The 21,730-nt window shown below is 44.4% G+C and overlaps 1 protein-coding gene across 9 annotated transcripts in view; it reads left to right on the top strand.

Moving 5' to 3' along the window:
- Positions 1-21,730, top strand: part of SOX5 (SRY-box transcription factor 5) — a 749,551-nt gene that overhangs the window by 351,623 nt on the left and 376,198 nt on the right. For 2 of the 9 annotated variants that reach the window (XM_081926956.1, XM_081926963.1), the window contains exon 1: positions 13,615-13,936. The exons of 4 other annotated variants lie outside the window; for them this stretch is intronic. In XM_081926956.1, the coding sequence (XP_081783082.1) occupies positions 13,899-13,936 (38 nt within the window). In that variant the 5' untranslated portion in view covers positions 13,615-13,898. Of the gene's footprint in view, positions 1-13,611; positions 13,937-21,730 lie in introns of those variants that run through there. 3 more of the 9 variants (XM_081926964.1, XM_081926962.1, XM_081926957.1) reach the window with 3 other exon arrangements.

A 21,730-nucleotide genomic window follows, 5' to 3' on the forward strand; every position in this document is an offset into this window, starting at 1 on the left:
GTTCAACTCCCATATAGCTAATGATCAGGGATGAAGCGAATTTTACTCCAGTAATATCCAGAGGACATCCTATTGGCTACCTTTGTTCCATTGACTCTCTTTAGAAGTAGGGCCAGTCACATTTAATCCATCCTTACCTGCCTCTTCCTCCCCCCCCCCCCCCGTTCAGGAAAAAGAAAAGTCTCTGGCAGTAGCACCAGTACAGTGGTACCTCAGGTTACAGAGGTTTCAGGTTACAGATGCTTCAGGTTACAGCTTCTGCTAACCCAGAAATAGTACCTCGGGTTAAGAACTTTGCTTCAGGATGAGAACAGAAATCGTGCTTCGGCGGTGCGGCAGCAGCAGGAGGCCCCATTAGCTAAAGTGGTGCTTCAGTTTAAGAACAGTTTCAGGTTAAGAATGGACCTCCAGAACAAATTAAGTTCTTAACCCAAGGTACCACTGGATAGCCTCCCTGGGTTCTATTTTCACCACTGTGTGATTATTCTCAGTGGCGTAGCGTGGGGGGTGCAGGGGGGCCGGCCGCACTGGGTGCAACATCTGGGAGTTAGGGTTAGGGGGCGCAAATCCACGTGTTAGGGGGTGCAAATTACTTGCCTTGCCCCGGGTGCTGACAACCCACGCTACGCCACTGATTATTCTAACTGCTGGTGACAACTCTTGGTATTTTCACCTTCCTCATTCTTCCTGCAATAAGATCCCATTCCCTCCTGGTTTACCATCAGTCTCCATGGAGAACAATTGGTTTCTCTCTTCCTCTTAACAGAATTTTATGAATGTAGGTGCCATGAATCAAATCTTTCCAGAGCAGGCATTCTCTTTCTGCCACACAATGCACAATTATGTGCTCGCTCTGTGTACACTGGCTCCCATTTATCAAAGGGTCAGCATTTTGCTGCCATTTTAGATTTCATGGAGAGTGAGCAAAAAATGACAGTTAAACAATGATTCTAATTTCGAGGGAGCAGTTGTTCCTCATCAATACCTAAACAAGCCATATGAGCACCGGTGTTACTGCTACTACTCATCATCAAGTTGCTAAACGTGGGATCCAGCCAAAGTTTAGCAGATTTAAATCCACTGTTCATTTCAGTGGAAAATTTAAGCACCACCTGCCATGCTCTCCAACTGAAATGGATGGAATTTACTGAAAGTGCTAAGCTTGGCTGGATCATACAACTCTTGGACTTTCAGAGAAGCTCATAATCTGCAAAATATCATCTCCTGTTTGCACTGAATAGACTTGTTTCAGCTTTCAGGCCAAAAACAGCGGTTTCAAAGTAGGTGGAAAATTTTCCTGAAGAACACTTTGATTGTGGGAGCGTTCACCTTTCCCCTCTCAGTTCTATTCTGTGCTTTTTCTCCCCCACCTGATGACGGTTTGGTGTCATTTTTTCTCTCCAATGTATGGTTTCTTCCTGTTGAATTGGTCACATGAATCATCTCAACTAATCTGTAAGCACACGGCGAACTCAATGATGTCACAACACGTCACATTGGCAATCTGATTGGGCTGTGTGATGGTATCACTGAGGACAAACAGTCAGTTGAGTGAGCATGGGCAAGCAATGCTTTCTAAGTTAGACATGTGCATAATTCCTCCCAGCCCTCACTCAGTGAATTGGATAATATCACTACAGCAAGGGGTATCTAGTGTGGTGCGCTCCTGATGTTGTTGGACTACAACTCCCACCGTCCATGACTGCTAATCACGCTGGCTGGGGCTGATGAGAATTGTAGTCCAACGCCATCTGGTGGCGCTGTGGTCTAAACCACTGAGCCTAGGGCTTGCCGGTTGGAAGGTTGGCGGTTTGAATCCCCATGACGGGGCTCCTGTTGCTCAGTCCCAGCTCCTGCTAACCTAGCAGTTCGAAAGCATGCCAGTGCAAGTAGATAAGTAGGTACTGCTCCGGTGGGAAGGTAAACGGCATTTCCGTGCGCTGCTCTGGTTTCGCCATGCTGGCTACATGACCCGGAAAAACTGTCTGCAGACAAACGCCAGCTCCCTCGGCCAGTAAAGCAAGATGAGCACTGCAACCCCAGAGTCGTTTGCGACTGGACTTAACTGTCAGGGGTCCTTTACCTTTACCTTTACCTTTACCTTTATTATCTGGTGGGCACCTCATTGGCTAGCCCTCTGCTACCCTGTACACACAATCAGAATTGATTTTAGGGTGGGATCATGGATGGCAAATGAAGCAGGAAAGGACAATACGATTGAATGAAATATTTTTGCTGGTGTGTGTGTGTGTGTGTGTGTGTGTGTGTAGCAGTGCTGAAAACATTCCCGGGAAACAGTGTGCAATTTCTGCTTAGCCCTAATTAGTATACATATATATACTGGCATTTTTAAAGTTACCAATTACAGTGAAGACTGGGATTTAAAAATGATTGAGTCTATTTTTTTGTTAAGAGTCAACACATTGCATAATGCTTTTCTTTACCACTTCTGGGTTTTTGGGTTGTTGTTTTTTTTGTTTTGTTTCTTTGCAATTCAGCTTCTTCACCACCGCATAAACACCTCGCATTTATATATTTCAAAGTATAAATCAGTTGTATTACTTTTTAAAAAAATAAATCTCAACTTGACACACGCACTAAATTCCCATTAATGAAAATGACAGCTCAGCATGCCACTTCCTGGAACAAAAAATAGGTTCCTAAATATACCATCGAAACTGTATTGTAGCCAACTGTATCAAGGCTTCCAAAGTGAGCCCTTGCTACTCACAACAAATCCCCATGAGAAAATATATCAGATGTAGCCCATTCTCACTTTTCCTACTTGTAGTCCTGTAAAGGATACAAACTTGGCATGATGGTGGGGGTTGCATATCTGTAGCTGAGTTTAAAAGACGTAAATGAAACCTGTGTAAAATGTTAACTGGGCTCATAAAGAGGTAAAGGTACCCCTGACCATTAGGTCCAGTTGTGGACGATTCTGGGGTTGCAGCACTCATCTTGTTCTATAGGCCGAAGGAGCCGGCGTTTGTCCGCTGACAGTTTTTCTGGGTCATGTGGCCAGCATGACTAAGCCACTTCTGGTGAAACCAGAGCAGTGCACAGAAACACCGTTTACCTTTCTGCCGGAGCGGTACCTACTTATCACTATTTATCTACTGAGCCAGTGTGGTGTAGTGGTTAAGAGCGGTAGACTCGTAATCTGGGGAACCGGGTTCGCGTCTCTCATCCTCCACATGCAGCTGCTGGGTGACCTTGGGCTAGTCCCACTTCTCTGAACTCTTTCAGCCTCACTCACCTCACAGAGTGTTTGTTGTGGGGGAGGAAGGGAAAGGAGAATGATAGCTGCTTTGAGACTCCTTCGGGTAGTGATAAAGTGGGATATCAAATCCAAACTCTTCTTCTTCTTCTCTACTTGCACTTTGGTATGCTTTCTAACTGCTAGGTGGGCAGGAGCAGGTGGGCAGGACCAAACAATGGGAGCTCACCCCATTGCGGGGATTTGAACCACCAACCTTCTGATCGGCAAGCCCTAGGCTCTATGGTTTGGACCACACTGCCACCCGCATCCCTAACTGGACTCACATACAAATCCTTTATATAGCCAAAACCTCCCTCCTCCTTGTGTGTGGATGATGCCACAGTTGGACACCCCTCCCCTGCAATAACACCACAGTGAGGACTACGCATGCTTAGAGGGCACAGAATCCTGAGTATTTATTCTAGGGGAAAGGACGGAAAAAACAGGTTGGGAAGGGGTAATGTAATAGAGTGTTCTGGAATTGGGCAGGCTGGCAGAAGCCCCAGAAACACTCTGCACCACAGCCTTATGTTATGGGTCCCACTTGCAGAACTCTTGTTGCCCAACAGAGCGTTTCATGGGACCTTCATAGCAATACTATTGATCATCATCTGTTAGGAATGCTGTTCTTTCTAGTGCTGTAAATTTCTTCCCCCCCAAAAAAGGAAGGAGGGAAATCTCTGTTTGATCATTCCAAGAGGATCCCCTCTGCTGGTCCCAGCACCTGAGAGAGTCTGTAGGGTAGAAGGCAGTCTTTCAGATTTTTGAGACCCAAGTCAATTAGAGCTTTGTGAGTACTTTGAATTGGTCCTGGAAATGAACCAAGCTAGACAGGCCAGTGAGTTGACTCAGTAGAGGGCAGCTTCCTGAGTTCCTATTTGCTATCTTATTTTTTCCCCCCTTTTACTCTTTTAATTGCACATCACTCTGCTCTCTTTAGGTTTGACAAGCAGATCATAACTGATTGTAAATCGAAATAAATATATTGAGGACATTCAGTCTGCCTGCAGACTGTCTCGCCAGAGTGGTACATGCTCTGGTATTTCCCGCTTGGACTACTGCAATGCGCTCTACGTGGGGCTACCTTTGAAGGTGACCCGGAAACTACAACTAATCCAGAATGCGGCAGCTAGACTGGTGACTGGGAGCGGCCGCCGAGACCATATAACACCGGTCTTGAATGACCTACATTGGCTCCCAGTACGTTTCCGAGCACAATTCAAAGTGTTGGTGCTGACCTTTAAAGCCCTAAACGGCCTCGGTCCAGTATATCTGAAGGAGCGTCTCCTCCCCCATCGTTCTGCCCGGACACTGAGGTCCAGCTCCGAGGGCCTTCTGGCGGTTCCCTCACTGCGAGAGGCCAAGTTACAGGGAACCAGGCAGAGGGCCTTCTCAGTAGTGGCGCCCGCCCTGTGGAACGCCCTCCCATTAGATGTCAAAGCGATAAACATCTACCTGACATTCAGAAGACATCTGAAGGCAGCCCTGTTCAGGGAAGTTTTTAATATGTGAGATTTCAGTGTATCTTTTATCTTTGTTGAAAGCTGCCCAGAGTGGCTGGGGAAACCCAACCAGATGGGCGGGGTACAAATAATAAATTATTATTATTATTATTATTATTAATATTATTATTATTATTATTATGAATGATTCTTATTAAAATGTTTGCAAGCTATTTATTTTTTGGGTTTTTTAAATTAAAAAACACTTTAAAAACAAGCTTCATAGTTTGCAAACTTCTTCAGGTGCAGAAATAAAATAGCCGGGGGGGAAAAAAATCAGCAGCAACTGATCACTTTTAAGATGTTCACGAGCAAACCGGGTTCAGAAGAACTTAACAGGTTCTCAAGAGCTGATTTGATGATGTGAAACTGTCACTGTGTAGCCATGGGAGTGGGGGAAATCCCACTTTTTGACAACTGTAAAAATGATAAAGGGCCTTCCAGTTATTTCTCTCTATCTTTCTCTCTTTCCCTCTTCCTTCATATTTTTGGGGGATTTTTAAAAATCACTCTTGTAGGTTAGTCTGATTCTCATTGTATTTTATGTCAAAAAAAATTCCATAAAAATATTTAAAATAAATAAAGTGCAAGGATCGTGAAAAACAGGAGTTGCTAACCTGTGGCCCTCCAGGTGTTTCTGTGTGACTGTTGCCATAATTCCTGACCATTGGCCATGCTGGCTGGGACTGATGGGAGTTAGAGTTCAGCAACATCTGGGAAGCACAGGTGAGCCACTCCTGATAGGGGTGTGTGCCTCACTGCTACCTTGAGCCAATTAACCCTCTCCGAATAAGATACCAATATCTCAGTTCAGAAAATAAATAAACCAACAGAAACAGACTCTTTAACCCCTTTGTTCCCTCCATGAACAACGGCTGGAGCTATAAGCTCATAGCCTGGCTGAAGAACCAGGTGTTTCAGAGGTTAGTTGTTTCGATGGGGAATTTGGGGGTACCCAGGCCCACGCTATCAAGTCTCTAGGACAGATGCATGGTGCTATCACAGGCTTTTCTTAAGAGAGCTGTTTGGATGCGGCCGTACTCAGCTGGGTTAGGCGAGCACCCTCCCCATGTATAGCACCCATTTTCACACACGATTCCTCTTTCGGCTGGGCTAGGGAATCGCCTGCGGAAATATGCCCCCGTGCTGGATTAGAGTGTTTATATTTAGCATTCCAAAAGAATACAAATAAGGGCCACTGATTACCAAAGTTACTGCACCCTCACTTCTCTTAAAATAACATCATAAGTCACTGCCAGTGTGTTTGCCTTGATCTGGGGAGAAACAGATGCAAGCAGAAGCAACAGGGTTTTGCTGGAGGGTGCAGCTACAGGAGTGGGTTAGTGGGTGGGTGGGTGGGGAGAGTCCAGGAGGCTGAGGCAGATCACCACACAGTGTTGTTGCTGCTGAATAAAACAGGGGACTGCATGCAGTATGGTTCACCTGCGGCCTAGGACCCACATACCTACGGGACCGCCTCTCCTGGTATGCCTCGCGGAGGACCTTAAGGTCCACAAATAACAATATTTTGGAATTCCCAAGCCTCAAGGAGATTAGATTGGTCTCAACTAGGGCCAGGGCCCTTTCAGCACTGGCCCTGACTTGGTGGAAGGCTCTGTTACAAGAGACTAGGGCCCTGCGGGACTTGACATCTTTCCGCGAGGCCTGCAAGACAGAGCTGTTCCGCCTGGCCTTTGGTTTGGACTCGGTCTGACCCTTATGTTTCCCTCCCCTTATGGTCTTGATTTATCAGCTATTTTAAAATGAGGCTGCATTTTAAATTGCATTTTAACCTGTATTTTTAATTGGGTTCCCCCCTCTCTTTCCCCCCTATTATGTTTTTACTGTGATTTTATTTTATTGGTGTTAGCTGCCCTGAGCCCGGCTCTGGCTGGGGAGGGCGGGGTATAAATTTATTATTATTATTATTATTATTATTATTATTATTATTATTATTATTGGAAAGGAGGGAGGGTGGAGTAAGATAGAGGCTCCCCACCTGTTTAAGAGTTCACCAGAGTTGTCAACGTAGACTTCCTCTCTGTTGGGGTGAGGGAGTCAAGGGCAGCGACGGTGAAGGGCTGTGTCTCAAAGGTAGGCTACATGCTTTGCATTTGGAGGGCTCCAGGGTCCATTCTCATCATCTATAGAATCACAGAATCACAGCGTTGGAAGGGGCTCCGAGAGCCATTTGGTCCAACCCCTGACAGATGGCCATCCAACCTATGCTTAAAAACCTCCAAGGAAGGAGAGTCTGCCGGAGGTTTCTAAGCAGAGGTTGTATGGCCATCTGTCTTGGATGCTTTAGTTGACATTCCTGCATTAGAAGGATCTCATCCTGGAAAGTCAAGAGTAGACCAGCGTGGAGAAGTAGATTGGAAGGTGGTGGACTCTCCTTCATTGGGAAATTTTAAACAGTGTTTGGACAGCTATCTCTCAAGGATTCTTTAGTTGTGATTCCTGCTTTGCAGGGCTTGGGTCTCTCTTCTAGCTTTACAGTTCTATGACTCTTAAGTGAGGGAGCTAGGGCCAAACACACACCCCGACCTCTCTATCTGGTTCTCTAGACTCTCCCCAGCTACACATCATGCTCTCCATTCACACCCTCTGTCCCCAGGAAAACACTCTATACCTTGTGTGTTCTTGCCTGGCTGGTAGGTGTCCTTGAACTTTGGTAAAGCCCCTTGCTTGCCTGGATGTGCGGGTTTGTGTGTATGGGTGCATGGTGGAAACCTCTGACTGGCATTTAGCCTAACGTACATGGCCATTGCTCAGCCCTGTGCACCACCAGCATGTGGCTTCTTAGAAGGTAGATCACGAGGGCATTCAGCTCCACACCCAAAATACTGAGTTGGATGGGCCAATGATCTGACGGCATAAGGCAACTTCATATACTTTCTGTGTAAGTATCTGAATCAAGGATACATCAGTTCTCACCCATAACTGATTCAGTAGCTCATTCCTTCTTGGTGCATTTCTATTCTCTCTTGCCGCTGCCCCCACAGCTATTTGAAATGAAAACTTTTGCTAATACTAACATTACGTTTATCTCTTTATGTTTGCACACAGATCTTCATGCATAGTAATATTGAGTTTTGTAGTCTTTAATCCCAGGTAAATGTTCATAGAATTGCACCCTCCGCTATAGTATAAAAGACCAAACCAGCTTCTCCTTCTCCACCCTGGGAATTTCAGGCTGTCATCCTATGTACCTTTACCTAGGAGTAAATGTCAGTGAAGATGGTGAGACTTCATTCTTTTTAGCAATACAAAGGATTACACAGTTAAATGCTCACTGAAATTCTTTTTCTTTGGCTCTTATATGTTGTTTCTTGTCTGCTTTGGCTGGTTGGCTGAACATTGGAAGATTCAGGACAGATTTTTTTAAAAAAACACACATCTTCATGCAGTGCATAGTGAAACTATGTAACTCACTCCCACTGGATACAGTGGTGGCCCCAACTTCAAAAGAGGATTTAGCAATAAAGATACCAGCCATGATGGCTATGCTTTGCCTTCCCTCACTATCTCTCACTATTAAACTTCACTTCACGACCCCAAAGGCCTTTTCCTACTTACTTTTATCCCAGAATGCAAAATTTGATACACCTCTATCATGTCTCCCCTTTCTCACTTTCCTTCCTAAACTTGTTGTTGTTGTTGTTTAGTCGTTTAGTTGTGTCCGACTCTTCGTGACCCCATGGTCCAGAGCACTCCAGGCACTCCTGTCTTCCACTGCCTCTCACAGTTTGGTCAAACTAATGCTGGTAGCTTCAAGAACACTGTCCAACCATCTCATCCTCTGTCGTCCCCTTCTCCTTGTGCCCTCCATCTTTCCCAACATCAGGGTCTTTTCCAGGGAGTCTTCTCTTCTCATGAGGTGGCCCAAGTATTGGAGCCTCAGCTTCAGGATCTGTCCTTCCAGTGAGCACCTAGGGCTGATTTCCTTAAGAATGGATCGGTTTGATTTTCTTGCAGTCCATGGGACTCTCAAGAGTCTCCTCCAGCACCATAATTCAAAAGCATCAATTCTTCGGCGATCAGCCTTCCTAAACTAAGAGAGCATTTTGAATGGGGAAAAATGAATGACAAGGAAAGGTTTGAGCAATTCTTGTCTCCTGCCCCCACCCAGTCCACCACTCTTCCACTCAATCAGAAGCAATCCGCATCTGCTTTACTCAATAAAAAAAAATCATGGAGCAGAGACTGCTGGATGTTTCTTTTCTCTTTTGTGGACCACTTGAAAATTGGTGGGGGTCTAGGCAGACCACTTAACAATTTATTTTGTTCTGCAAATCAAAGCGCGTGCACACACCATGTTTTAATAACTGTGGTTTCGTTCTTTTGACCCACTGGACATGCCTCTTTTTATGAGCAAAGAATGGCACAGAACTTCATTAAACTTGCATATTTTCATTTATAGGCCTAGATGCAAATTTAGAAATATCTCCTATGTGTTAAGTTCACCTTTGCCTAGTAAGGAAAGGCTGCCACCAGGTGAGCTTGTTCCCTGTTGATGGGCATTTCCAAGTTCCCTGCTGCTTTCCCCTTCTTAGGGTCCTTTATCTTGACTTCACAGCCCTTCAGACAGCAATAGCCACAGGTCTCGATGGCCGTGTTCCATCTGCACTGTTGAAAGCAATGTGCTTCCGGATACCAGTTGTTGGGAATCACAAGTGGGGGAGAACGCTGTTGCAGTCAGGTCTCGCTTGCAGTCTTCCCAGAGGTATCTGGTTGACCACTTTGAGAACAGGTTGCTGGGCTGGATGGGCCCATTGGCCTGATCCTGCAGGGCCATCTTATGTTCTTAGAGAGTGCCTTCAAGCAGAGGACTGTTCTCTGTAAAGTGGGGTGCATATCCACCCTACAAACGCCTGTGGTTTTTAACATGTATATGTAATGTAAGCATACTGCCTGCCTGTGAGTGTCAGAGAGAGGGTGTTTGTACAGGAACGGACATGATCAAGTGGTGATAGGGTCAAGAGACTGAGATCCTATTATGTCTAGGGCCCAACTGCAGGAAACTGGGGGAAAGGAGGAGGAAGGAAGTGAGTTGTTGTGGAAAAGAAATAGAGGATAGTGATATAAAGAATCCAGAACCGTTTTTCCTTTTTTTAAGGCAAAGGATAGCCTTAAATGATAGTCCGGATAGCTTGGTTGGTTAGAGCATGGTGCTGATAATGCCAAGGTTGTAGGTTCGATTCCCGTATGGGATAGCTGCATATTCTTGCATTGGACCAGGAACTGATCCTCAATTCTACAGTTTTATGATTCTAAGTGTTGTTCTTGTTATGGTACATATCTGTTGTCTGGGCAATTTGCAGAATAGTCTCCATACTAAGCAGGGATTTCCTAATGGAAGCCTCCCCAGAAAATCTAACCAATCACATCTGGCAGGCAGTTGAAGGCTTCCCTGCACACACTTCACTCCTCTTTTCCTCTTGCTGCTGAGGGTGAGCAACGCAACGTAGTTTCTTGTGTTGGTCCATCCCAGCGGCTGCAGGCATCTTCATTCTCTCCCTGTGTCTCACCTGGTTGTGGTTGTTTGTCGCTGATGTGCTAAAACTCACTGTGGCACAGACTGGTGTGTGTCACACAAACGGTGCACATAAACGTGTTGCATTCGGGGGCAGCCCTACCCTTAGACAGAGTGAAGCAACTCCCTCAGGTGGCCGACGCTGGCGTGCAGGTGGTGAAGTGGTGAAGGACAGAGCTTTGTGTACCACCCAGCTCTGGAAGGAGCCAGCTGAATCGTGAGAGAGAGAATGGCAGCACTGCAAGCATCCTGCTCACCCCTGGGACATTCTGGGATCAAATTGGAAGCCAGGGTGGTTTTTGCAATTCCAAGAATGCCCCCGGGCAAATAGGGATAGTTGGAGGGTATGAGATAGAAAGAGAACTGCGAGTAAATTAATGTGTTGCTCCACCCAGTTTTGCCCTTGGCCCCGTCCAAACAGTTTTTCAGGCTGAAAAATTCCCCCACCCCTTCCTAGCCTGCCTGATTGTTATGGAATAATTGAAAGTACCTGCAGAAGCCAGAAGGTTCTAAGTAGTACCATTACAACGTCTATATTAAAAGACCCTCCAAGCATCCCTATTTTTCAGGAACAGTCCCGGATTTACAGAAGCCATCCCAGTTTCTGATTTAATCCTGGACTGTCCTGCTTTTCCTTAGGGCATGTCTTTTCCTTAGGGCATTTTTCACCAGAGAAATGTTGGAGGATATGGCGTTATTTTAACCCAGCATTCCTCAGCCTGGTAGCCTGCCAAACCCCTGCCTTGGTTGCATAAACTCATCCCTCGTGCCCCCTACCTAAAGGAGCATTTATACCCCCCCCATCAATCAGCCTGGATATTGAGATCCAGCTCTGAGGGTCTTCTGGCGGTTCCCCCACTGTGAGAAGTTAAGTCACAGGGAACCAGGCAGAGGGCCTCCTCGGTAGTGGCACCCTCCCATCAGATGTCAAGGAGAAAACCAATTATACAACCTTCCGTAGACCTCTGAAGGCAGCCCCATTTTAGGAAGCTTTTAATGTATGATGCTTCTTTGTTTTGTTTGTATTTTTGTTGGAAGCCACCCAGAGTGGTTGGGACAACCCAGACAGATGGGGGGGATACAAGTGATACATTATTATTATCATTACCCTATGAAAAGCATTGCTCAGAATAGTGGTTTGCATGACCTACTAAGGAAGAAAGTAACTCAATAAAATTTAGAACAGCTGATTTCACATTTATTCAAAATCCAGTTTAAAAACTATTTAATCTAATTAAACGAAATTGGTGAACTTGAGCCAGTGATACCAGCTTTTCAAAGCCTGCTAGCTATTTATACTTCCAGTACCCCCTCTTCTCACTTGCTCCAGGTAATCCCACTGCCCTCCAGGGTGCAGTATCACTTATTTTGGGAACCACTTCTTTAGTTGGGGTGGGGTGGGGCTGGACTACAACTCCCATCAGCCCCAGCCAGCATGATAGGAGTTGTGGCTCAGGTTGTGCCAAGACTGCCTTAGACAAGGTTGGAAGCAGAAGGAAATGCGGGGAAAGGATCCACAAGCAAAAGAGAGGGCAAGCCAGGAAAACTGCGTAGACCTGGAAAATGGTGGTTGCGTGTGTTTGTGGTTGTGTGGCTGGCTCGATCAGGATTTACACACACAAACATTGCACCATATGTGGCTTTCTGTCCCTTGTGGCGCAGTCTCTCCTCCTATTCCATAAAGCCAAGGGTTTTATTGTTTGTGTTTTTTGAACTGAGTTAAACTTTTTTTTTTAGTGATCTGGGGAGAGGGGGGGGCGCTATGGATTATCTTCCCACCCCCACCCCCCAACCCCATAGTTTGTGGTGATGGCGGTGGTGTTGCCAGGCTGCTTCCTCGCACTTTGTGGGCAAGGCAGTGAAACCGACAGAGTGAATGACAAGTTGTTTACAGGTTTCCTTGAAGGGGCCTCTGGTATATTTCAATCTGTCAAAGTTGCTTTTCTTTCTCCAGAACAATGCTTGATTGTTGTGTAGGGTGGTTTTTTTTTTTTCTTCCCCTTCCCCTTCCCTTTGCACAGAGACTTTTTATTTTTTAAAAAATGAAGAAGAGGTGAGAAAATTATATATATATATATGATATCACACACACACACACACCATGTACAGAAACCCTTTGGAAATATTGAAGATTGTCCTTAGGTGTTCAGAGTTTTTTTTCTTCCCCTTTCTCCCTCTCTTTCTCCTTCCCTCCCTCCCTTTTTTTCTAACTCCTCTCAATGAGTTGCTAAGTGCTTTTCTGTATTAAGCCAGCAGCCCTTGTTTAAGTTTCTTTTTGGCCACTGATCTCCCCCCTAGCTTGCCTCCCTCCCCTTGGCAGATCTTTCTCTCTACAAAGGGCAGAGTGATGGGTGTCAGGCTTGCCTATTAGATAATTCTGGTCAACAGAATCTGGCAGAGATTTTTAATAATAATAATAATAATAATAATAATAATAATAATAATAATAATAATGGTGGAAACACACACTCACATGTTCACTGTCTGCCTGTGCTAACTAACAGCTATGTAGACCTATAAATTAAGACACATATTGAATATAACAAATTTCTACATGCTATTCAGGTATTGATCCTCCCTCCGACTTCATATTTGTGGAGCCGAGGCTTGACTAGCAGAAATTTGCCAAGGACTCATTCAGTATGTGGTTGTGTTGTGCGTGTGTTGTTGTTGTGCAACAGAGATGCTCACAGAGAAAGAGAAACAGGGAGAGGGACTTTTGCAACTGATTTCTCCCCTCTTAAAAGATTAAGCGAATGGGGATGGGGAAATGATCTTTAGTGGCAGAATTAGATATTGGGATATCCAAAGTGTGTGTCCTTCCATATCAAGATAGGGAAAACATAATTTGGCCACACTAGGGGAAGATCCTAGACGGGGAAATTGCTTAGGTTGTGTGTGTGTGTGTAACACGTGCGTTTCTATTTATAACTGCATTTCTGTTGGAATAAGTGTTGCAAATGTGCATATTCCACACCTCACCATTCCCAGTAACGCCCCCCCCCTTCCCCGTCCTGAGCACATTGGGGAAATCGAGGCTGGAGGTGGCGATTGCTATTTTATTTTGCGAGCACAAATTTTTGGTTTTGAAATTGGCAGGATCCTGCACGAAGCTTTCAGATGTGCGTGCGTGTGTGTGTGTGTCACAGACAAGTAGTGGTTGCGTGTGTGTGTGTGCGGCTATTGGAGAAGAGGAGAGGATGAAAGGAGCTGACTTTGCAAGGGGTGGGGGGCGGGGGGCTGTGACAAGGAGAGGGGCAATAAAGGCAAAAGCGGACAGGCACCCCTGAGGTTGGCGGAGGCTGCTGCCTGCTTGTCAGACCCCAGCCATGTGGCGCGGCGGTGGGGGGAGCTTGCTCGACGCTGTCTCCTTCAGCTAAAGTGCGCTACCCCTTTAAGAGACTGGTCAAGGAGTCCCTAGCTCACAGAGGGAGAGCGAGAGAGAGAGAGCGAGAGAGCGAGCGAGAGAGAGAGCGAGAGAGAAAAATCAATCGGTTTAGGAGGTTTGGATTCACTTGACAGGTTCAGTTGGAGGCGATCATAGCTGGCTACTGTGACAAAGGGGAAAAATTGTGCTTTTTTTATTTCCCCCTTCAGCATGCTCACTGACCCCGATTTACCCCAGGAGTTTGAAAGGTGAGTCCAGGAGATCAGTGTGTGTGTCTGTATATATTTATAATATATCTGCTTTGCATGCATTCGCTACTGGGGTGTGTGTGCGTGCGCGCGTTTAAATATGATGATGATGATTTGAGATCTTTCCAATGTTGTTAAAGTGCAACTTTCCCTGTATGCGCGTCAATAATATATATGTATATCTATATATATTTAAAAAGAAAAATCCGTAGTAGTAAAACAAACAAACAACCATGCACTTTATCTCCCTCCCAGCATGCAGTAATGTCAGATTACTCCTGATCTATGTTTGCTGTTTGCTATATTTTCCCCCCTCTCTCTCTCCTCCAACCGCGCACCATTTCCATCTCCTGAACTAGATTGAAAGGGATCACCCAAAGTCCTGTAACCTACTTCGACAGCGATGCCTTTCGGATTTTGTTTAGCTCCCTGCTAGAGATTTGAATGAACATCATCATGACTGTATATCTCTGTCTTTTGCTCCGCCGCCGCCCCTCTTTCTGTTCTCTCCCCCCCCCCCCAACCCCGCCGCTCCCGGCTCCTTCTTCTGAATTAATCTTCTAGATAATGAGAAGCAACAATGTCTTAGAAGACATTTTTTTGGTCTTTATTTAAAAGGGAAGGGAGGGAAATTAAATCTTCCTTGCCTTTTTGGAGAGAGCGCTTCCTGGAATGAATGGAAGAACTGGCGAGGCTTTAAACTTTCAATTTGATCCTTCCATTTAAAAAAAAAAAGTTTCTAGGAAGCACATGACTCCTCTCCCCTCCCGTTGGTAGTGGTGGTTGATCTAACAGGAGTGACTATTGGGAGGCAAGTTAACAGCATCCCAAGCTTGTGCAAGCAAAATAATAAACCAAAACACAGAAAGTGGGTTTGGGAAGCGGAGAGAGTGGAGTGGAACAGTTCATTCTGAATTTATCAGTACCTCTTTTTGACTGCGTGTCAAAACCTGCTCTTTTGATTTATGACCTGTTTGCCTTACCATCCTCTTCCCCTGTACTTCTACCACCCACTTGCCAAAGTTTAGAAGTCCTTCAGATCCTAGCTGTTCATGAGGTCTAGATCCCAAGTCTCCTTCTCCTCCCATAGATTGCTCAGTTCACATAAATCTTGACTTTTGCTAACTATGTTTGAAGATTACTCTCAACCACTTGTACACTGTGGAACCAAGATCATCCCACTCTCCCCATCCCACTTTCCCCCCTGTATTTTAAGCTTGTAAATAGCCCATGTTTGGCTATGAGAAGGGGACTCAAAGCCTTTGCATTTCTAAGTGGGTCTTTATAAAGAAAAATGAAAAGGCTTTAAATTGTCAGAGCGCACGTTTCCCAGCTTCCCCTCCCCACGGTTCATGAAAGCTACATTCTGCATAAACATTTGGTTGCATCTGACTATGTAATGCAAGCTAGGTGATAGACCAGCTGGTAAAAAAATATGGTAAGCCAAGCTGTTCAGCTTTCAGATTGCTGAATTTGATAGTAAAAGGCACAGGGAGGAAAATATCCGTCAAACATCTTAAGAGGGCAGAGAAGTTGCAAGTATAGAGTGCAAAGAATACTAGATTGCCAGAGAACAAACTAGCTAGGGGTGTATGTGTACAGATACACGTATGCATATCTGTGTGTACACTGATGTGTGTGCACCTATATAGCTTTATATACCAGTATAAAGCAACTGAAATCAGTAAGGGGGGTGGTGGTTGTTCTGAAAACTACTGTATTTCGTAACTCTAACCCTTGACAGAAAACACTTCGGGCTGGCACTTCTGAATGCCTTCCAAGGTTTTATTTGATCCAATTAATTTCTCTCCTTTGTTTAAAATCGCTGACATTTTCCCCCCTCCCCCATTTCATAATATTGTGATACGGACATACCTGCGAGAACTTAACTGTTTATCTTAGTAAAAATCCTAGGTTAACTTGGCAAAAACTGGTTTCTTTTTTCTTTTTCCCCGGGGAGGGGAAGAACTCTAGAGGTTTGAAGCTATTCTGCATGGCATGTCCATAGCAACATGCTTACAAATATATAAAGTGTTTTTGTTTTGTTTTGCTATCTCTGTGTAACTTTTCCTCTGAGCTGAATAGGTGCAGAAGGCAGGGATATAAACGGTGTGCTCTCTCTTCCTATGTCCTGCTTTAAAGAGCTCGCTTTCATTTTCATTTTGAAACTCAACTTTTGAGTTGATTGCCCTCTTTCTTTTTCATCTCCCTGATGAGGTGTGTGTTCAGAGTTTTATTCTTATTTCTGTTTGTTTGTTTGCTTGTTTGAAGGCGGGAGAAGTACTGGTTAAATAATCCATATGTTATTAGCCTTAACAGACATGTAGCTATCAAGGTATATAGACAGAAATAGTTAAATGGGGGGGGGGGAGGACGAGAATGAAACCTTGCCATACAATTCTTTTTATTTACCATTTTCCATCTGTGGTTTTAGCTGGTAATACAAACCAATATCTCTGTTAATCATTACCATTTGTTTACATTCTCTGTGTTTGACTGTAGTTACACACACATGGAGATCTGTACAGGTTGTGGAAGTTATTCACAACACAACATGCGCAATTCACATGAAGACTCGGGTTGCGTAGATAGAGGATGTTCTTGCAATCTCTCCATCCTCCACACACACACACACACCCGGCCCTCTCGGAGCCTAATGTTGTTTGTGCATTTTGCTGAAATCAGTGTTCTCACCTGTCAGACCCTAACTACATTGTTATTAATGCTTACAAGGCCCGTTCTGCACAGGCCGTGGGGTGGGCTACAAGGAGACATTGATTTTATGATCATTTTGGGTGGTAGTCCAGTTTCTCAGTGGCCAAGTTTTTCTAAGGAAGAGATATTCCGCACACACACCCTGCCTTTCTAGCACATTGATTTATTCTGAAACTTCCATAACTTCACTTTACATCTTGTGGGGAGGCAGTTGTCTCTCATGGAAAGGGAGATGATCCAGTTTCTCTTTTGCTTTGCTTGCTTCCTCCCTCTCCCCTTTCCCTTAACTTTGGTAACACAGAAGCCTAGAAAGAAAAGTGTCTATTGCATCCTTGAGAAAGACTGGGATGAATCTTTGACCATATTCTCCTCATTGGTGAATTAGCTGTTTGCTGATCCAAACTCAGGGCAGGTTTAGCATGCACACAGAGAGATTGTCCGTCCCTTCTGTTGTTCATCTTGTTTTTAAATCGAGAAGGGGTTCTGCCAAAACTTTGAAAGGCACTCCAGACAGCTGAAATGTCGAGTGCAAAAGGTACTGAGAGGTGGGTTTTGATGAGGTACGATGTGACCGCCCAGTTTTATTCTAGGGTGTATAAATAAAATAAAAATAAAATATACACCACCAAGATTTAATTTTCTTGCTTTTTTTCAAAATAGAGACCCAGCCTATGTTAGATACAAAAAGGCAAGTCAAGGTGAAGTTCTGACATACTCAAGCAATTGATGGGAGGGACCTGTAACTTCAGCATTAGGGACGTTGCTGTGAAATTTTACAAGAACATTTAAGAGCTCAGAAATGCCTGGCATAAACGCTGAATGTCTTCATAAAAACCTTGTCAGTGGAAAAACAAAAGGGGCTGCTTGACAACGTTCGTGGTGTGTGGGATGCTTTTTGCAAACCTAAAGGAACTGGCGTATGTTGTCATGATTTCTCTGTAGACCCAAAGAATAGGCATCGGAAGACGAAGATGGGCACATGGACCCACGAGTCTTCAAAGTGAAGGATGGGTTGTGCTCTTGATAAACAACAGGGGAGGGAGGAAAGGAAGGGATGTTTCATGCAAAATATTTATTGGCTCACTTGCTCTAAATAATAATAATAATTATGGGGGAATCCTAAATCAGCAGCTGACAAGGAAAGTTCAAGGTGGTAGTTTTTTTTAAGTAGTCTATGGGGCAGTAATATATTTGTGAATTGTGTTTTTCTTGTCATTTTTGTCCCTTGCTGAATTTGTTTTAGTCTTCCTTCGGTGCCACTAAATGACAAATCCTTTCCCTGCCTATATGGTAGTTTTTGTCTTGGCTAAAGTTTCCCAGAAGGGATGCACTGCCCCACGCTTGCCTCCTGTTTTGGTTTTTTCCGAAAGTGGAAAAACTGACAGCCTTCCGTCACTGGGATGGGTCAGAATGGTATTCCACAATGCCCTTCCAGAGTGAATGTACTACAGGGCTCCCCCTCTCGCCTTGCTCCCCCTAAGCAGCCAAACTGTGTGGTGGTACTGGTACTTGGCACATGATGTCATTTCAACTCCATGTTCCCACCTCTCCTTGTATTTCTCTGATTTGTACCCATGGCCTGGGAATAACCACAAACATCCATTTTGTCCAAACAAAATCTGGCCCGCTGACGTCTCTCTGCATGAAAACAGAAGGAATAATGTGTTTTCAGTGTGTTCATTTGGCACTTATTTTCGAAGTGATTTTGCACACTTGGGTGGTTTCTCCTCTTCTTTTTTTTCTTTAGATCTCTAGGAAACATGCTGGCTATAACTTATCTGAGGGTTCTTGTTGCTGCTGCTGCCGCCTTTAGTTTGTAGCCTGTAGATTTCAACGAACAATTCAATAGATTCGTACCTCTCTCTACGGCTAGAATGGTGAGGCAGGGCTGGACGCTATTTTCTGAGGGAGCGGAGAAGTGACTAATTCCATGGAAGGAGCCTTGAGCTTCTGGCTCGAGCCAAACGCAGGATTTAAGTTGGCCAGATTTCGGGCCGGCTGGTTTGCCGTTGGCACTGGAGGGGTTAATCTGAGAAGTGACAGGGAGAGGGGTGGGTGGCCAGTCTGCTGCCCCCTCCTGCTGTCCTGCAATCAAGCCATTCGACTTTAAAATGTTTGCTTGTGAGGACAGTGTGTGTGTGTGTGTGTGTGTGTGTGTGCCTGCTACTTTGAAGAGCCCCCCCCCAAAAAACCTTGTTTCTTCTTTTCCCTCTTGTCCAGAGACATTAAGCATAATGAATGCAAGAGGTATTTACAGCGTCTTAGAGAGCTTCTAACTAGCAACAATATCTGTGTCGGAGCCTTATTAAAAATGTGACAACCTGTCTTGTTGTTTTAGCCATGGTGCTTTTTGATAGGGATTGAATAAGTTTCTCTTGGCTCCTTCGGAAATCTATATTTTGCTTTGGAACAGGCTGCATTTATTTAGCTGGCAAGTGTGCATAGGGGTGTGTGTGTATCTCAAACAGATGATAAAGTGAACAAATGACAGAACAATATCACTTTGGGCAATTCATCACATTAGTTGTTTTAAATCATATTGCAAAGCAAATATATTCACCTACCATTTAGTTAAGTAGCGTCAGTGTTACTGAAACACACAAACACACTACGATTTCTTGGGCAATAATGTCATCATAATTGTAAAGCTCAGAAGGAATCCCTACTCCAAATACAGGTATCACTTGACACACTGTACGCTTTGATAACGCGATAATTTTAGGAGAATCTTCTCAAACAGTTTGCACTGTTTCTCTGCTCTGGCCAACAATTTTGTTTAGAGGGGTAAAGCAAAATCTTGGGGCAGGGAAAACATACTTGAAACACCCCAAAAATGTTTTATATCATTTGGAAATGCTTCTGTATTTCCGACACTCAGAATAGGGATGAATTGGCATGTATTTAAATAATAATAATCTTAGAGCGATGGTAAATGCAATCAGCTTGGAGCAATTATTGGGATGAGGAGCTTGGTTAAACTCATCCTCTCTCTCCCCCCCTTCCTTCTGTCTTCAAATGTACTCTTTAATTAACATGGGCTAAATTAGCTGCTTTACTAACACTCCAACTAAAGTGGGTTGTGGACCAAGCTGCAGCAAAGGAATAGACTGAACGGTGTGCTTTTTGTTTTTGTGAACTTCTGCTAGATATTTTTAAAATAATGCCTGATACTGGATACCAGCCCTTCTGAGTGATTCTACAGTAGTGAGATATTTGCTTCCTAAAGGCAGGAGATCAGTTCAGGGTTGAATTCAATTTTTGGCTCTCTCTCGCTTTATTATTTTTATTATTATTATTTATTATCCCTCCTTCGAAACTGCCTTTTCCAAAATCCGTTTTGTCTGGCTCCCTTCTGCTCTGGATATCGTGCGCTGTCTAATCCAAGACAACCACTAGGGGGTTATTTGTGAGCAGATCCCGTACCTTCCCTTCCTGAGAATAGCCATCTCTCCTCGGCAGCCCTCTTACGCCTGACCTTTGGTAGGTGGATAAGCTTTTGCAGCTGAAAAGTTTTGCACAAACCAGCGTATCTTTATTGCACAATAGACCTGTTCGCAGAGGAGCCGACAGGAGGGAAGACCCAGTTTCCTAGATGTCAACGGCCGAGTTTTTCTTTTGCAAAGGACTTGCTGAAAGTCCATAAAGCGAGGAATCGTGGTGTTAAAACAGGGAAATTATATGGGAGTGTGTTTCTCCAGTGGGTGAGGGGTGGGGGGGGGGAAGGAGAGAATTAAGACGTGAAGAAGTGAACCCAGCTCCCACAACTGCCACAAACATCAGAGCTTAATCTGTTGGGATTTGGTCGTGAAACTTGTTGACAGTTTTTGTCTGTTTGTTTGTTTTTCTAGTGTGCTTGACATTTCTGGCTACCATGTCCTTTGGCCACCGTTCTTGTTAACTCATTTATTGGAGTGGGTATAATAATTATAAACACCCAAGGCATTGCCGCGTTAGCAGAGGCTGGTAATTTTACACCTTGGAAATCGGCATTGCACCTGCTCAAGGGGGGGGGGGGAGAGAAATTGCTGGCATCCCGGTCCGATAGATCTGTGTAGCTGCAGTAGTGCCCTGAGTGGTCTGTGCCGGCAGGGCCACAGAAGCAGGCCGCGGGTGCAAAAGCTGCGTGGAAGAAGACCATCTTGTTTGCTTCGACCCCGTTCTATTTTTAAAATGCGTTCCGACATGATCATCACAAATTATTACGTACCAAAGGCCGGCTCCAAAAATATCACGGAAAATGTATTTTATAAAACACTTGTGATGCCTGATATTAGGGGCAGAATGCAGTCAAAACGAAAGACTTCAAAGCCCAGTTGATTTCAGTGGGTGAATTAAGCACATTCTCTCTCTTTTTAAAAAATCCCTCTTCCCTCAAGTTGAAATCGATGAGACTTGGCTGGATCATTCCCTGGGTGCTAGCAAATCACATCAGTGCGAGTCACATTAATAATCTCCGTTTAAACCATGTTGAGAAATATATCTAGATTTGTTTTTCACTTGGGATAAACTGTGTAGCAAAGGTCTGCATTGCTCTTGGAGGTAGTTTGTTAAAGGTCTCCACTGACCTTTTAAAAAAATAAACTGCCATCTCAAATACAAATAAATGTTATATCAGCTTTTTTAAAAAAAAATAAAATCATTCCACGTTGTTCCAGGACTGCTCTTCTGTAACTAGGAAACTTTCTGATATCCGTAGTCTGACAGGCACTATCCTTGCTGTTCCTGTCACAATAAATGCTGTACCTTAGGATATGTTTTGCTTAAAGGATGACGTATCTTAAGAGGAAGGTGAAAGGATTAAGCGACAGCCTGGGACCCAGGATTTCCTCAGTTATACTGACACACATACCTTAAAGTGCTACCTCGAATTTATGAAATCCCATTAGGGGAAAAATTGTTGCGAACCAGGGCACATGCCTCTGTAGCGGCCAAAAAAATGTATTTAGAATACATCGTTGTTGAATCATTCCCCAATTCCAGCCATATTGCACCCTGGTTATATGCCACGAAGCAACTGCATGCACAGGATGTCTAGAGGTAATAGTCCTTTTGCCAGAATAATAGCAGCATATTTCCACA

Source organism: Podarcis melisellensis (genome assembly GCF_964234715.1).
Source record: "Podarcis melisellensis genome assembly, chromosome: 10".
NCBI classification, from domain to species: Eukaryota; Metazoa; Chordata; class Lepidosauria; order Squamata; family Lacertidae; genus Podarcis; species Podarcis melisellensis.